At 34.9% G+C, this 18,768-nt stretch overlaps 1 protein-coding gene across 1 annotated transcript; it reads right to left on the bottom strand.

Annotated features, from left to right (window-relative positions):
• Positions 1-6,907: 6,907 nt before the first annotated feature.
• LOC125836064 (receptor-like protein 13) lies at positions 6,908-11,141 on the bottom strand. Its single transcript, XM_049515149.1, has 8 exons — positions 10,787-11,141; positions 10,536-10,703; positions 10,353-10,445; positions 10,096-10,251; positions 9,917-9,991; positions 9,596-9,745; positions 9,359-9,505; positions 6,908-9,138 (listed from the first exon to the last, which is right to left on the bottom strand). The coding sequence occupies exons 1-8, from the start codon at positions 11,139-11,141 to the stop codon at positions 6,908-6,910; spliced, it is 3,375 nt and encodes a 1,124-aa protein (XP_049371106.1).
• Positions 11,142-18,768: the final 7,627 nt, after the last annotated feature.

Here is an 18,768-nt window from a genome sequence, read left to right on the forward strand (position 1 = left end):
CCATGAAACTCATTCGTTATGTTTAAGTCCCAAATCTAACTTTCTGAATTTTGGTCTACTACCATATCTACGACCTATAAATGAGTTTATGGCCCATAACTAGGCCCGTTAATCTCATACCCAAATCTTTTTTTTTCTGAAGTTTGAACGATGGGTGTCATCTATGGTTTGTAGTTCCTTTTTTCGGGCCGCAAATGTTAGCCGTAATTCTGAACTTCTTCCAGTCTTATCTAAGTTAGGCACTTTAGGGTTGATACAATATATCCTCCTTGGGAATATTTATCATTGAATGGAGTCTAACTAGGATGAAAAGATTAGGGATAGATCTGCAACCCAATACTAAAAGAAAAACATCAAAAATTAAAGGAGTGACTGACTCCAAACTAAAACATGAAGATTGAATTGGTTTCATGAACATGCATGCATACCAAGACATGAGAATAACTAAAAGACATGAATTTGAAAGTGTACTGAGGACGGAATATCACCTCACACTGAAACTGAACCATAAGGGAAATGATGGAGGGGGGGGGGTACTTGGAGATCATATTTGCTTCGGCTTTTTATGTAGCACCCTCAATTAACTGATTACTCTAAAGGACTTTCAATGAAGAAACTTTCTTATTCCTCAACTTACAAACCTGACAATCAAGGATGTCAACTAGGACTTCCTCGTAAGAGAGACTTTTCACACCGACACTTTCTAAAGGCACAATTGAAGTTAGAGCACCAATGAACTTCTTCAACAAGGACACATGAAACACTAAATGCACTGATGCTAATTCTGAAAGGAAAATCCAACTCATAAGAAAACCTCACAGTCTGGTAAAGGCCTACATAATGGGGATTCAACTTCCCTTTCTTACCAAACCTCATCACCCCTTTCATAGGTGAAATCTTCATATAAACCCAATAATCTATAGCAAATTCAAGCTCTCTTCTCCTTACATCAACATAAGATTTATGTCTACTCTGGGCCATTCTTAACCTATCTCTAATAAGTCAAACTTTCTCCATGGTCTTATGAATTGACTTGGGCCCTATCAAAGCCATTTCACCAACTTCATCCAACACTTCCTACCATAGAGCGCCTCAAATTGAGTCATTTGAATACTAGAGTTATAACTATTATTATAAGCAAACTCAATCAAAGGCAGATGATCATCCCAATTACCTTTAAAGTCTATCACACTAGCTCTCAACATATCCTCCTAGGTCTTAATAGTTCATTCGCTCTGACCATCCATCTCTGGATGAAAAGTTGTGTTAAGCTTAACCTGAGTACCAAAACCTTTGTCACGACCCAAATTGTCGAAATTGGCACCCACACTAACCCTCCGATGGGAGAACCATCAATACAAATTAGCTAACCCAAGAACTAAACATTTAAAGATACGGAACCAGATTTAAATGTAGAAATAAAGTTGAGTTCCCATAAACTCCAAAAGTCTAACAACGACTATCAAAACATTACAAAATTATTCTCTAGAAACTGAAAGTCAGTGTACTAAAACTCTAACAAACCATAAGTCTAAAGAAAATGGGTACAACCCAATTAAACATATGAATATCTAACTAGAAAGTCCGAGTCCGAAAAGAGTGGACTAAAACATAGAGAACTCATGGCAGCCTGGAAGAACTGGCTCACCCTTGAATTTGATTGATCGCTGATCTCCTAGATGAGGTCTGTCAGTAGCCGCCTGAAGATGCCCTGTACTCAACAAAGAAAGAGCAAGTGCAGTATCAGTACACAACTACATTGTACTGGTAGGATCACACGGCTATTCCAGTAAGCACAACATATATGAGTAGTCAAAACAAGTAAACACGCATATACCGAACATATACAATATCAATTATCAATTCAGGAGCAATGTACCATTCCACATTTCTAATATCAAGTGAATACGCATATATGACAAGTCAATGGTCCTCTCATGGTACCCATACCCAAACTGTTAGTTTGTCGGATCATGACACCCGATCCAAGTTAGAGTGTCGGAACGTGACACCCGTTCCAATACATATGTCAGTACGCGAAATTCGATCCCACTTAGTGTGTTGGAACGTAACACCCGCTCCATTCAACAAGCCACAATTACAATCACACTGTACATTCTCATAATTAGATAATAAATTGTTGATTCATGGCATACTATCATTCGTTCATATTCATTCGCATTTAATGTGATCAATAGTGCAACATTCACATACATACATGCATTACAATAAAGCAAATACTCACATACATCACACAAACATGAAATCAAACCATCACCTACCTCGAAAACACGATTGAATCCTACTAAGAAATTTGATTCTTCCCTTTTCGGATTCCTTCCGCTTGTTCTAGGTCTACAAACAATCAATTCAATGCAAGGATCAATAACTAAGGTCTAATTTACCCGGATTATGACAAACCCAAGACCCAACTCATGATCCTAAGGTGGAGCTAGGGCTTTTTCCCACCATCCAATTCCGTTCAAAACCCTCCCCCACCAATATATTATCAAGATTCTAAATTGTATGGATCGAAAAATGGATTAGGGGAGTAAAATCCTTACCTTTAGCACCAAAAATAGTTGGGAAACTATCAAGAAATTTCCTGGGGTCATCTCCTAGCTCTCAAGAACTAAAATTGCAGAATAATGACGTTTTTGGGGTTTATTTCCAACTTAAGTCGTGACTAGCCTGCTATGGCGGCCCCCATCCCACCACAGCGGCCTCGCCCTGACGGGAATAATCCTGCCCTAGCGGCTTGCACGAAAATAGAGAGTCGAAATTGTAGTTTCAAACCCCCATTTTATAACACACATTCAACCCTTGACACTCAGAAACTACTCGTTCACGCTAAGATCAGTTTTGGGAGTTCTACTCTCCCGAATTCGATTCCGTAAAGTCGTACGGGCTCCTTAACGTCATAGTTGTCTACTCATGTAATCACATTTAATATTAAACCTCTCATCCATTACCAGCTTTCCCTAGACTTGCTTGACTCCGATTTCGTCCAAATCTAGACTAGGCTAGGAATTTTCAAGTTACTACCAAAAAGTTTTCTAACCCAAAAAATTTTCCCGATGGCTATTCTATAACGACACGAACATGTCGTTATAGAAATAAACTAGAATGTTATAAAAGGAAACATTCAACTGGCCAATAAGGCAACTCAAGTCTGATAACAAAACAACTAAAATGCAAAGGCTAAAGAACTACTAATGTCTAACTGTCTATGAAGCCTCTAATATTGGGAGGGATGTCGAGACAAGACCCCCGATCATCGTAACAACCAAAATAACAAAGCAATAAAAAAGGATCCTCTGGAAAGCAAGGAGGCTCACCAAATTACTCTGAAATGCTCAACTGGATCAATGAAGCGCTGGATGCTGATCCTGGTTATCTGCATCTGCATCATAAAAAGATGCAGGGCAAATGACATTAGTACATTGAATGTACGAGCATGCGAGGGGAAAACTAAACATGACATAAGCTTGAACTAGAATCTGAAAGAAAACTTATCTCAGCTTTACTAAACTCATGGATACTCAACTCAATGCATAAATAAACAACAGTAAATGTGCAGTTTATATAAAGCATTTAAGCAGTAGGTAGCAACTCAATGTATTGAAAAATAATACAATAACAACTCAATATATATATATATATATATATATATAGTGATATAATTCTTGGGGAGTTTCTCTAACCGACAACCATCACTATGAGCCATGTGATGATACACCGTCTCGCCCACGCTGCCAGAACTGTCTTATAACTTGCCAGGATATAGAATGCCTCAACTAAGTGGATCCAGTAGTCTATGCTAAAAAACATTAAGGAATTATCTAAAAAGTATGACCCTTTCTACCCACGTTGGCTACATGGTTTATAGAGACTTGAGTTATTATGAACTCGTCCCCATATCGATGCTCAATACTACTCTCAAAATATACTCAGCTCATATGTTTAAAAACATAACTCTTTCTCTGTGGTTTGAGGTTATTATTCAAAAAGTTTATCTCTTAAAAGAGATGGAACTCAAAATTACTCATGAAAACTCATTTGGAAATCGGTGTTTCCTCTTATCTTAAATGTGAAAACATTTGCTCTTTGGGAGTACTTAGTCCCCATACTTCATTTTTAAAGAAATGGAATTGGCTCTACTCTTTCTCAAACTCAGTGCTTAAGTCTTTAAAACAAGTTTAAAACGATTGTAAAAGATTTTGAAAAGATTCTAAGAACTCTCTTGACTTGACTCTTAGCTCTACCTTGAATTTGGATTACGGATTCAAGGGTTATGATCTCATGTTATAGATGATCTCTCGATGTTTAAACGTACCTTAGAGTGTAGAAAACAACTAGAAAACATAAGTACGATTCGAGGGAACTCAAACAGAAAGAAGAGGGAAATGGTAGAGGAATTGGCGACCCTGGCGTACTAAGTGGCGCAGGGCTCTAGAGCCCTAACTACAGAAGCTGGCTTGGGGCGCACTGAGTGGCGCGTTGCCCCAGAGGCCAAACTTCAGACACCTTATGATGGCGCAGTGCGCCGGCCCCCTGCCCAGAAAACCTACAAATTTTCCTGTTCGTTTTTCGACCCTAAATCATCTAGATTCGATTGGTTTCTTCCTCAAACACTTAGATTCGAATACCCAACAAAAGTATACAAGAATCTACTCAACAACAACCTTAAATCTCATCAAATCATTTAAGAACTCCTCCAACACTCAACAATCAAGATTCAAACGAAACTTCAACAACATTCATCAAGAACTCATATTTCCTACCTTCAAGAATGTAAATACGCTGAATTTAATCATGATTGGTGCGTGGGTGAACGAACCCAATGCTATGTGATCTCACATACCTCGTAGGGATTAACCCTTGGCGAAATCCGCAAGCGAAACTCAAGAACGCGACGAAACCTCTTCTTTTCTCCTCTTATCTCCTCTTTTCTCTTCTCTCAAAGCCCTTGTGTCATTTTGTAAAGCGTTAACTGAACCAAATCAATTTAGACCCCAAATAAATTACTTAAAATGAATTAACTTAATTGGGTAATGAAAAGACCAAAATACCCCTCTTAAATTCGGGTGACTTTCCTTATCCAGACATCCCGACTTCAAAGGGAATATCTCCCTCATACGAGATAAAAAATAAGCAAACTCGGTGACGTTGGAAAGATAATTCAAAGAGCTTTCTTATGATATCTTATATCCCACATAACTCATCCTGTACTGGAAGTTATGGTCGTTTGAAATTGACCCAAACTCATACTTAACATATCTTGCCAATATTTCCAAATTTAATCTTTCCAAAAATTGTTCTTTCTATTTCTAGTTCTTTCAAATAGCGAGGTGTTACAAAATTCTCACAAAGAACTCTGAATATGAAACTGATAACTTTCATAGACCAATTTCCACGTTTTGGAACTAATGGAATCGATGGAATTTCATTGTAACACTCGAAACTCCAAAAGACACAGAAAAACACTTCTTAAGCAACTTTAGCCTTTCAAACTCAACACTTACAAAATTCTCAACTTTTTACTCAAAGTTTGAAACCAACTTTCAAAACTCAAATAAAGATAACTGAGGGTCAATATCGAGAGGGACAAAACAGTAATTTCACAAAAAATTATAAAAATGACCATCGGAGCATTATACTTATCCTTATTTATAACAGTGGTACGTGCTCTGTTAAATATCATTGTTTCACGTCAATACAGTGTATGCCAAAGCATGATGGCAAGCTTAAGCAAATAAATGAGAGTGTTGGTTTCTAAAATGATGTCAAAATGTATTAATGTCCACAACTGATTAAGAGTCTATTTGACATTGTTGTTGCTGTTGGGAGACCAGAATTTTTTTTTGAGAAAAAAACACTTATTTTGAAAAATTAAGTGTTTGGCAAATTCTTAAAACTGCTTTTAAATGGAAGCAGAAATAGTTTTTCTGATGTTAGGAAGAAGCTAAAAAATTCTACTTAAAAAAAAAACAGAAGTAAAAGCAGAAAATTATTTTTTAAGACTAAAATATCCCTTACATATATACATATTTATCAATATATCTCCTATTAATTAGCATAAGATTATTATAGTTTTTCTCTATAAAATAATCTTAATATTAAAAGCACATTGATACTTATCCTTTTTCGCAATTTGACTCTTAAAATCCCCTTTTTTTTTTTAAAAAAAAGTAGTCAAACTACACAAATTGTTTATCAAAAACATTTTTCAAATGAATTTGCGAAACACAAATTGTTTATCAAAAACACTTTCAAATGAATTTGCCAAACACAAATTGCTTTTTATGAAAAGCGTTGTTCTAAAAAGCTATTTTAAAAAAAACGCTTCTAAAAATAAGCAATTTTTAGCAGTAATGTCAATCATGCTCTAAATAAGGGAAAAGGAAAAACATGTTCTAGTTATTATAAAGAAAAACAAGTAAAAAGTAAAAAAAAAAATGTGGAAAAAGGTAAATGCAAATTTTAGCACAAGAGAGGGGGCCACTTCTCTTCTCTATTGCCCTCAATTATAAGCACATCATACATCAGAGTAGTAAAATTCTGAAATCTTCTCACCAAATGCAATTTAATTACGTTGTGAAGCAAAGCTAGAACTTCTTTATCATATATGCGTGTTGTTCAACATCAAAGTTTCGTGCCGTGACATCTCGCATCACAACAACATCAGTGACAAAGTTCACACAATAATCTTTTTTGTCGATTACACAGACACCTCAACAGTACTGTTACACACAAAATTACACATAAATACGTACGAATACCAAATTTCTCCATTAACCAGACATAACAATTTTTGTTACATTTTTCAGGATACGTACGAACTGATCTGAATATGGTCAGTCATTTTTATAGTGATAGATGTACAACAAAATTTTAAAACAACTACCTAACCAACATTCCTGCACCATATACTCTTGATGGGTGTAACAACGTTATCCAAGAGAAAATAGTAACAACAAAACATCAATGCCTCTATCATCATAAACCATGCTTTTCTCCAATGAGGATTGAAGTAGAGCGCTGTAGCTAATCCCAACAAGATTGCTCCAAAAGACACAACAAAGCCAATGTAAAAACACTCAATATCTTCCATGTCTGATGATTCCTCACTTCCATTAATCTTGGAGGTATTTGACAATTTAGGACTCTTGCCACACTTGTTGTCTAATGGATAACCGCAAAGAAAAGGATTTCCTTCGTAAGTGCTTTTGTTGAAAGTTCCAAATTGAGCTTTAAAATCAGGCACTGCACCCGATAAGTTATTGTATGCAACACTGAATACTGCCAAATTTTTTAGCTCAAGTAGACCAACAGGAATGCTCCCATTCAATCTGTTGCAGGAAAGGTCTAAACTCTCGATTTCATGTAGATTGGAGAAGGTATTTGGTATTCTTCCAATGAGATGATTGTGCGATAGGTTCAATGTATGTATATTGCTCATGTTCCCTATCTCAACGGGAATTTCACCAGTTAATCTGTTACTTGAGAGATCAATACCCGACATATATTTTAGAATGCTTCCTTTAAAAGTGTATGAGTTTCTTTTCGTTGAAAACCGGACCTGAGTTTCTGCATCCATCAAAAGTATATCAGTTAAAATTCCATGACGATCGTGGTAGTGCCTTTTCAACCGTATCCAGACCAAAAAAGTTATCCATGGATTCCAATAAGTCTTGTCATAATAATAGGTCATTCTTATCTTTGCATCCTTTTTGGCTTGTGTTAAGTAACCCAAACAAGGAAGGAGTGGACCATAAAGTTTATTGAAAGATAAATCCACGATAGATAGCTTATTCAACATACATATCTGAGTTGGAATTTCTCCTTCCAATTGGTTATGGCTAAGGAGAAGGTAGTTGAGAGTATTAAGAGAGCCTACGGTGTGTGGGATATTTCCTGTAAAATTGTTGTAGCCAAGATCCAACATTATCAGAGAAGAAAAGTTGAAAAGTACATGTTCCAGTCCACCACCGAATTGATTTTTCTCTAGATGGATGTGTTCGAGAGGTAAAGAACTCACACAAGAAGGAATAAAGCCTGAAAGCCTGTTTTCGGATATAGCTAAGACCTGAATGAGCTTTAAATTGCAAATCTCAACTGGAATTGAACCTTTGAGATGATTCTTGGACAAATCAAGTTGTAACAATCTTGTATTATCCCTAATGCATCTCGGAATCTCCCCAGTGAAATTATTCCTGCTAGCATCCAATATCAAAAGGGATGTGATAAACATGTTGTGAGGTAGCGGTCCTCCAAAGTTATTGCCATTCAAATAAAAAAAGGACAATATATGTGACTTGACCTCCTCCAAAAATATATGTCCTTTAAGCTTGTTGTTTGACAACCGAAGGTAGAACAATTGTGGAGAACCAATTGCCACATCACTAGGAACTCCTCCAGATAAGAGATTGTTAGATAGGTCTAGGAATTCTAAATGAATGCCACTAATCTTGGAAGGTATAGGACCTTCAAGATAATTTTGTGACATATTCAAACTAGTAAGCTTTGGGAAGGCTAAACTCATATTTTCTGGAATATGTCCATTTAGTTTGTTATTAGAAACATCAATCGCCTCTAGATGGAGGTGACGATTCGATGGCAACTTCAGTGATCCGTTGAAAGCATTATCACTACCATAAATGGCTGCAAGTCTGGTATTATTTTCTAACAACCATGTTGGAAAGTTTCCTGCCAATTGATTTTCATATATAACAAGGATCCTCAAGTCATATTGATAGTGAAGGAAAGAAGGGAATTTGTGAAGGTTTATGCATCTTTTGATTGCAAAAAACTTCAACTGAAAATTTGGGATCCAATTTTGGAATTCGGTATCTGGAATTATTGTATTAGAACCAACATCCAAATAGATCAATTTTGTATGGTTGGAAAATAGGCTGAATGACAGAGGAACTTCAAATTGGTTATACGCAATATCAAGGTACTCAAGTGATGTGAGTCTCCTCCAAATAGAATGTGACGCTATATTTCCATGTAAGTTATTCCCAGCCAAACTCAACCGTCGAAGTGATGTCATGTTTCCAAGACACGAAGGCAGTGTTCCCACAAAATTATTGTTTACAAAATCCAGCTCTTCAAGGTGTTTGAGTTCACACCAACCTAGGTTGAGAGACAGTTAGCTAAAATAACTTTCTATAATAAACCACATCTTTTTTTTTCATTAGGAAAATTATTTTTTTCATTTTTAAGGAATTTGTTTTTTTAGTGTAAATGTTTTCCAAAATATTTGACCAATTGAACATGATCGAGAAAATCAAACCTATATGACTATAGTCGTGAAAATGCAGGCATTAGAAAAAAGAAGAGAAAAATAGGGTACCTTGATTAGGGAGGGTGCCATTATTGCTACCAAAAGCTATACTCAACACTTTAAGAGAAGTCATTTGTCCAATGTTTGCGAGAAAGTTGTCATTTAAAGAAGATCCCTCCAAGTATAGGTACTCCACCGTGCTCAGATTTCTTAATGCTTATAGAGTCAAAAAAATAAATCATATTTCAAAAGAAAAGAGTGGCGATAGAATTAAGCTAAGGCATATAAATTTTGATATAAGCTTACAGTAAATTATGGTGGGAGCAGTGAGATCACTATTTTCATAAGATAGTGACTTCAGAGATGAGAATGATTTTAGGGATTCTATGACTCTGCTCGGACTGGAGTTAAAACTTCTCAATAGTAAATTGTGCAAAGAACTCATTCTTTTGTTACCTGTTAAATAAATCATTAGAATGAATAGATCAATCTTATATCTAGCAAATTACCAATCAGAATTTCAAAGAGAAAAATTAATAAATAAATAATTAATCTATAAATCTATTTAATAAAAATAAGCATGCAAAAGGAGTGATGTTAATTGACAAACCACATTGATTAGTGTACCTTTGGCAGTCACAAAGCTCTCTATATTGTTATGTGAGAGATCCAGATATTTCAAATTGCTCAAAGCAATTATATCTACACAGGTTAATAAATAATTCAAACTTTAATTTGATATGTGAAGATAAAAAATTGAGATTTGGTTAGCGTGGAAGACTTGGATAGGAAGAGGAGTAACAAACCATTCATTTCAATATATCCATTTATTTTGTTGGTGGCTAGATTCAGATGATTGAGAGATGGAAAAATCTTCAGTGATGAAAAGATGCTGGAATTGAAGTTATTCTTATTCAAAATGAGTTTCTCTAAGTTCCTCAGTCCAGAATTTCCACCAACACCTGCATTTGATTTATGAAAACAAAAAAACTCTAGGCTTAGTGTTGTTTTGTAACTCTCTGAATTACTTTTATATGTATTTGTTGTGGAAAAGAGATGATACCCAATGCAAAAAGGATATTGATGTCATTGATTCCATAACCTTCAAACCAGAGTTCTCTTAAATTGGTTAGCCCTCCACATTTCTTATTCATCCCTTCATCCAAAAATTACAATTATATTAAGTATATATATATATATATATATTGTCCAAATAGTTTCATATGTAGGAGGATATGGAATATACTGTTATTATATGTTGGTACGTTGAAATAGGTATAAACATTTGCACCAAGTTTTAGAACCTCAAGAGATGAAATCCAACATAAAGATGATAGTAAAACTTCAGGATGGATCGGAGTAAATTGCAAATCGACTACTTTCAGGTTGGGAAGCTGCCTTAGTTTACTGAAACCTGGATGACAAAATTAGACCAAAAAACACATGTTAGTAATATATATAGTTTCATCTGTCACAAGTCATATATATACTTCATACCTTCATTTTTTGTCCACCCTATAATATTTCTGGAAGATAATGAAAGAAGTTGTAGTGACTTGAATGGAAGAAAGATAGAGGCATTAAATCTCCAACCATCCCCTGTATCAAAACCTGTTCCGAGATCGAGTTTGATCACTCGACCTGTTTCTAAGCTGCATTTTACCCTTTTCCAGAAACAACAATCTGTAAAACCATTGGCATTATAACCAGCCCAATCAACCAACAATTCGCCATTAGAACTCATTATGTTTGCTTGCAGATCCAAGAGAGAACTTCTCTCTTCCTCCCAACAACCATTCGCCACAATTACCATTTGAAAAAACACCAACAACAAAAACTTATTGTTCCCCATATCTACTTTATTTTCTGACAATTTAATTTGTTAGCTACCTAATCGAATGTTTATATAGGAACTATACAGGTGCAGAATTATAGCTTTTTCTTACGAATTCAATATAACTCAATAATTTTAACTTTAGACTCTATTTTCATACTTTTAAAAATTTAATTAATTTGAATATATTATTTATCATATTTTCTAAAATGTAAAATTCATAATTTCAAATCCTAGTTTATTTGTAAAAGACTAAAATAAAATCTCCGACCACATAATATCTACCCAGTAAAATAGATGGTGGAAATGAAACTAGCTAGCTAGTTGAGTCAGCATCATTTCATTTTTGTTTGTTTTACTGATTCCAACATAACTTGAAAAGGAAAAGCAAGCTTTAAATATGTGATGGATAAAGGGATAAGATATTCCGTAGGTGGAATAATAATTCTTAAAAAATCCTGACTTAATAATTAATAAAAGTTCTAAGAACATCTATAATATAAATCCTACTTTTCGAACTTTTCTTATTCCAACCAAAGTTTCGATGTTGTCTTTTCGAAGTGCACAGTAAAATTGTGAAGAATTCTAGATATGATAAGTGTTTCCTTATGTGTAACTGTTTCCAAAGGTATTGTATCATCTTCACTTAATCATCAACACTGTTTGGTATCCACAATTTCTTCTAAAATTTGGACTTCTGAACATGTAACATTGTTTTAGATGCGATAAGTTGCCCCCCCCCCCCCCCCCTTAAGTGGATAGTTTATTTTATTTTCGTGTATAATTAATAACTGAATCAAAATTGATAAATAGAATTTTATTTGATTTTAATAATTTAAAATCGGATTAAGTTGATTTGGTTTTTATTTTGATCAATAACTCATTCCAACCGACACCTAAACACTATTACCTTTATATACAATATTTACACCTTTAACTCTAACTCTAACTTTTCCTCTTCCTTTTCCCTTGAAGAGTCAAAATTTACTGAGTAGAAACACTCCATTAAAATGGATGCTCTACCGCTTGTCAACACACACATCATTCTTAGCCTTTGATTTTCTCACTCTCAAATCAATTCCCCACAAATCCACCATTTTATTCTTACAAGGGGAGACACCTGTTGCGCGCAGAGGCAATGGGTATCATTGTAAACAGAGATTTCAAGCCCAATAGATTTATCAAATTCAGTTCAATTAGCAAGAAAAAAAAGTGACTCATGCCAACAACATTAGAATATAGTTTTAATTGATGTAACGTGCCAATTACCCTATTTTATGTGTAATCCATCCTTTTTTTTTTTGCTATGAAAACTTATATGTTAATTCATTATAAATGAAATGTCAATTTCTTTTTCTTTTTTTTAAATTATTAGTTTATATAAATCGAACATTTTATTTAAAATAAAAATAAAAAATACCAGTCAAACCCAGTGTGTGGACGCAATAGTCCAGCCACAGTGTCGAAAAAGACTTATAAATTAATTAATTTTATGATCTAGGATGTATCTAATAAATAGTGAAGAATGTTCATTTAAAATTATACATCGTTTATTTGATGTCTCATATGATGAAGGGTTCCCACGTTGTTAGGTGATGTAATAAATTGTGGCTACAATTAATTCAAGTTTGAATAGTTCAATTTCAATTTGACAATATAAAAGTGTGTAATTTAAGTTCGAATAGTTCTATTTGAATTTGAAAATGTGAAGTGTATAATTTGTTCACATGTGAATCAACTTTAGTACATGGTACCTCAAGTTTTGTAACACACGGAGGAGATTAAGAGTCTTTTTGGAATAGCTGCTAAAAATTGCTTATTTTTAGAAGCGTTTTTTTTAAAAATAGCTCTTTAGAAAAGTATTTTTCAAAAAAAAAAAAACCAATTTGTGTTTGGCAAATTCAGTAGAAAAGTGCTTTTGATAAGCAATTTGTGTTTGGCTAACTTTTTATAAAAATGTGCTTTTAGAGTCAATTACGAAAAAAAAGCAAGTATCAATGTGCTTTTAATATTAAGATTATTTTATAGAGAGTAATGATTTTAAACATCTAATACAGAAACATTAATTACATTTTTAATTTAATTAATTAAAATTTACTTATTAAAATTTTCAATCAATATTATAAATAGATAAATATTGTTGAAAAATATTGAAAAGAGAATTTTTTTTTTGTTATATTTTTACCTATTTTTTGGATTCAATCTTAGCTATTATCCTTCTTTTTTTTTTTGTTATAATACTCTAGAGTTTTAAAAAATTTAAATTAAAATAAAATAATACGTAAAATAAGAAAAGAAAAATTTGTTATTTGTTACTTTTTTGGGAGGGTCTAAATCTTTAATTGTTTCGTTTGCGAATGCAACACGAGATATTAGATGAATAGCCATGTGGAAACTTAACATTTTCTAATACTTCTTAGAATAACCTTTTTTTCTTTTGGCGACATCATATATGTATTTTATATATTACTAAAAGTGGGAACAAAAAAAGTTGAAAGTTGAAATACCATTTTGCCCCTACACTGGATTAAAATATTATAATTTAGTTAATTACATGTTTAAATATTAGTGATAATCAATTATTACATTGAGTAAATGGAGAGTTCATGTGTTCAAAGGAGGATTGTTTACTCTTCCAGATTTTAATGGAGGTTCATTGCATATATTTAATATTCTTAAAATTATTCTCTTTTATCTATTTTGGCCCTTTGAAACCTTCAAATAGTATTTAATTTAAAACTTTAAGATGTCTTTTGGTATTCCTCTATTTTTATCTATATAAATTCATCTTTTTTGTTTCATGAAACTCACATCCAAAATTATCCTTTTTCATTTTATAGTTAAAGTAGTGTAGCCATTAGCATCTAAAGTATATGATATATCTACCTTAGTCTGATTGTATATCACTTTACGAAAATAAAGTGATTTTTTCTATTTGATTCATGTTTTAGTTTGACTCGATGGAGAAGACTTTTGATTTTTGATTGGATATGAGAGAAGATGTCGACAAAAACTTGGAAAATTATGTACCGATTTTGTTTTTCTTTTTTCATTTATATAATGTTATGATTAAAGTCTTAGGAAGGATGCATATGTTATTTTTTTCTTCTATGTTTATTTTTTTTTATATTTCTCTATTAGTCTTCTTTAATTTAATTTTCTATAAATTATTATCATAACATTATTTGAGATTGTTGCATTGTAGTACTCATTACACACATATTTTCATTGAATTTAAATCGTCCTAATGAATTTATAACATATTGCATGAGACACACGTGCGTTGCACGTGTCCAGAAACTAGTTGTAAAATAAGTAGGAGGAAGATATGTCCTCCCGCTAGCTCGTTGTTGAGGCCATAAGGTTGGTCTTATATTCATCTCCTTTAGGTCCAATCGAGCTACTACATGGTCTTTTGATTTTTTACCAAGACCCAATAATGTATAAATCAAGTTATCACACATGTTCTTTTCTATATGCATCACATCAAGGTTATGACGAACCAAATTATACTCCTAGTAAAGAAGGTTGAAAAAAATACTCATCTTTTTCCATGTGTTTTTCATCACCCCGCTTGCCTTTTTACTTAACTGACCAAGGGTGAACTTTATGCCTTTAACTTGATTTAGAACTTTTGACCCAGATATTGGAGAAGGTGCGGGCCTTAATTTTTTAGTCCCATTGATAAGATTTTAGATGTTTTGATGATCCTCACAAGTGCAGGGAGTCGATCCTCTGCAGAGTGGTCTCGTCCAAGTCAATGTGTTGTACAACTAGAAAGTTATCTTGTCAGTGATTGGTGAAGTCGTCAACGTACTGAACCAATCAAAATTGACGAGGTTGTTTGTCCAATGATCAATAGTTCTTTTTGGTTGACATAGTCAACATGACAAACAACAATCAAGATCATTCATTCAAAGAGAGAAAAATCAAGCTTCATACAAAACAACAAGGGACATGATCGATTCATAAAGAATTGCTTTCTGAACCTGTTGATGTTTTGTTTGCTTGTATTTGTGCTTATCTTGTAGGATTTGTTTCAATCTTGTTAGAAACGTTTCAAAACCTTGTTTGAGTCGTGTAAGAGCATAGTTAGGTGTAACTTTGTGTCTTACGATTGAAAGTCTATATTGATTAGAAATAGTTAATAAAGTGGGCAATGAGAGCATTACTTTGGCTTGTTTAAGTATTAGGGATATTACTTAGTGTGAGATTAGGAGGTTAATATCGTGGTTGTAATCTGTGTTTCACTTTTGCTTGAGAAGATTAGTGAAAACAGTTTGTAAATCCTGTGTGACAGGTCGTGATTTTACTCTCTTGAGCAAGGAGGTTTCCACGTAAAATAGTGTGTTCTTACTTACTTCCAGCATTTACTTTCAGCACTTAAAACTATTTGAGGACCTGGTCTTGTGATCATTAGTGGACGCATACATTCCATCAATAAGTATCAGAGCAAGACTTCTATATCTGGTTGACACCAAGAGAAGAACGATCATGAAGGAATGGTTGCTCCACCGAGCCTGGAAGAAGGTCAGTCCACCACTCGTCCACCTCGATTCAATGGGCAATTCTATGGATGGTGGAAGACATGGATGCATGATTATATCAATGCGGAAGATGCTGAGTTATGGAACGTGTACTTGACGGACTATAAGTTTCCACCAAGGACGTGAATGAAGGAGAGCTGACTAAAGTGATTCCCAAAACCAAAAGGGAATACGATGAAACTTACAGGAAGAAAATCGAAAAGAACTACAAAGCCAAGAAACTACTAGTTTGTGGTATTGGTCCAGATGAATACAACATGATCTCAGCTTGTGAGACTGCAAAAGAAATCTGGGACTGCCTCAAAACAGCCCATGAAGGAACAACTCAGGTCAAAGAGTCCAAGGTAGACATGTTGACGACATAATATGAGAATTTTAGCATGAAGGAAGGTGAAACCATCTATGAGATGCATATAAGGCTTACCTCCATCATAGACGAACTGAGGTGTCTTGGTGAGCCCATTTACCTAAGCAAACAAGTTCGAAAAATTCTCAGGGTCCTTCCCAAGTCATGGGAAAGCAAAGTGAATGCTATCACTGAGGCAGAGATCTAAAGGTCCTTACCATGGATGACCTAGTCAGAAACCTGCAAACCTACGAGCTAAATAGGCAGCAGGAGTTATCTGTGAAGGAAGGAAAGAAGGAGAAATCAGTGGCACTGAAGATCTCTCAAAATGATGGGTCTGAAGATGAGGATGAGATGGCGTATTTGACTAGAAGATTCCAGAAGATAGTAAAAAAACATGGAGGGTTTCAGAAAAAGGGGACTTCCAGCACAACAACGAATCCTAACGACCTATGCCACAAATGTGGAAACCCTGGACACTTCATGAGAGATTGCTAGAGCCAAAAGCATGAAGTTCAGGACTTCAAACCACGACGAAGGGACCAGGTCCTTGACCATGCTAAAAGGAAGGCCAATGCCGATCAAGTTGTAAAGAAAGCCTTCGCAGTATGGGGAAACGCCTCTAGCGGCTCTGAGGAGGAAGAAGATCATGAAAATGTCTCGATGATGGTAGTAAATGATGATAAAACTGTCTTCAATTCCATATTCTCACTGATGGCAAAGTCTGATGATAAGGAGGACCAGGATGAGAAGAGAGGAAGCAGTCAATGATGGTACTTGGACAGTGGCTGCTCGAAGCATATGAATGGAGACACTCAAAACTTCCTTTCTTTGGAAGCACACCAAGGTAGTGGTGTGTCATTTGGAGACGGCAAAAAGGGATTCATTCTAGGTATTGGGAAAATTGGAAGATCAGTGGAACATTCTATAAACAATGTTTACTATATGAAGGGTGTTAGTACAACCAAACCTCTAGAGCTTCTCCACATAGACTTATGTGGACCTGTAAGAGTTCAGAGTAGAGGAGGGAAGAAGTACATCTTGGTGATCGTTGATGACTTCTCTAGATTCACCTGGAACATGTTTTTGCAAACTAAGGATGAGACCACTAGGGTACTAATTACATTTGCTAAAGCAATTAAGCTGAAGATAAACTGCAAGATTGCAAGCATCAGATCAAATCATGCTACAGAGTTTGAAAATGCCAAAATTGAAGGCTTTTGTGCTGACTATGGGATTCATCACAATTTTTCTTCTCCCAGAACTCCTCAGGAGAATGGGGTTGTAGAAAGGAAGAACAGGACCCTGATGGACATTTCTAGAACCATGTTGATTGAATCAGGACTTGTAATAAATTTCTGGGCAGAAGCAGTCAACACAACTTGCTATGTCATAAACAGATGCCTCATCAGGTCAGTGCTCAAGAAGACCCCTTTTGAACTACTGAATGGAAGGAAACCACCGCTCAGTTACCTGAAAGCGTTTGGTTGTAAGTGCTTTGTATTGAACAATGGAAAGGATGATCTTGGCAAGTTTGATGTAAAGAGTGATGAAGGGGTGTTTGTCGGTTATTCCTTAACAAGCAAAGCATATAAAGTTTTCAATAAAAGAACTATGTGTGTGGAAGAAAGCATGCATGTGATATTTGACGAATTTGGTGATCTGAACAATGCTGAACATAGTGAAGATCTTGAACTTGAGGAATTGATAAAAGCTCAAGGAGATAGCGTGTTCCAAACCCCAGTAGCTGAACATAATTCAAATGAAGAAAGCAGTGCAAAACCCATAGAGGAACCTGGTCCCTCTAGTGCAGCTTAAGAAGGAGATTCTCATAATGAAGAACCTGAAGGTGGTGAATCAGTTGTTGATCTTGAAGAAGAGATAACAAAAAAGTCTGGATGAAAGCATCATTCTTCCCATCCTCTGGACAATTTGTATCTCCACTTGATTCTGAAATACAAACTAGATCCAAAACAAGAAATCTAGTTGCATTCTTAACTTCTATATCCAACATTAAACCCAAGAATATCAAGGAAGCCTTAAAAGATACTGACTTGGTGACTTCAATGCAGTAAGAACTTCATTAGTTTGAAAGAAGCAAAGTGTGGCACTTGGTCCCCAAATCTCTCAACAAAATGATTATTGGGCCCAGATTGGTGCTCAGAAACAAATTGGATGAACATAGAGCTATCACAAGAAACAAGTCAAGATTAGTGGTACAGGGGTACAATCAAGAAGAATGAATTGATTATGATGAGACTTTTGCACCTATAGCAAGGATAAAAGCCATCAAAATTCTTATAGACTTTGCTACCTACATAGAGTTCAAGCTGTTTCAAATAGATGTTAAAAGTGTCTTCCTCAATGGGTACTTGAAAGAGGAGGTGTATGTAAAACAACCTCCAGGATTTGAGGATATAAATCTGCCAAATCATGTGTTGAAGCTGGATAAAGCCTTGTATGGTCTGAAACAAGCACCTAGAGCTTGGTATGAGCGTTTGTCAAAGTTTCTTCTAGCAAATGGATTCAAAAGAGGAAAAATTGACAACACATTGTTCCTAAAATCTAGAGGAAAGAGCTTCTAATAGTGCAAGTATATGTAGATGACATCATCTTTGGGGCCACTTCAGATCCTTTATGCAAAGAGTTTGCAACCCTAATGTGCAGTGAATTCGAAATGAGCATGATGGGGAAGCTCACCTTTTTCTTAGGTTTGCATATCAAATAGTCCCCTTAGGGCACATCAATATGT

Source organism: Solanum verrucosum, unplaced genomic scaffold (assembly GCF_900185275.1).
Source record: "Solanum verrucosum unplaced genomic scaffold, falcon-dt-bn FXZP01000208.1, whole genome shotgun sequence".
Lineage (NCBI taxonomy): Eukaryota > Viridiplantae > Streptophyta > Magnoliopsida > Solanales > Solanaceae > Solanum > Solanum verrucosum.

Coding starts and splice junctions, on each gene's coding strand:
- LOC125836064 (XM_049515149.1), bottom strand. CDS start 11,141: ATGGGGAACAATAAGTTTTTGTTGTTGGTGTTTTTTCAAATGGTAATT. Junction 10,446..10,535: donor CGTACCAACATATAATAACA/GTATATTCCATA, acceptor TTTTGGATGAAG/GGATGAATAAGAAATGTGGA. Junction 9,139..9,358: donor TGGCACCCTCCCTAATCAAG/GTACCCTATTTT, acceptor CTCTCAACCTAG/GTTGGTGTGAACTCAAACAC.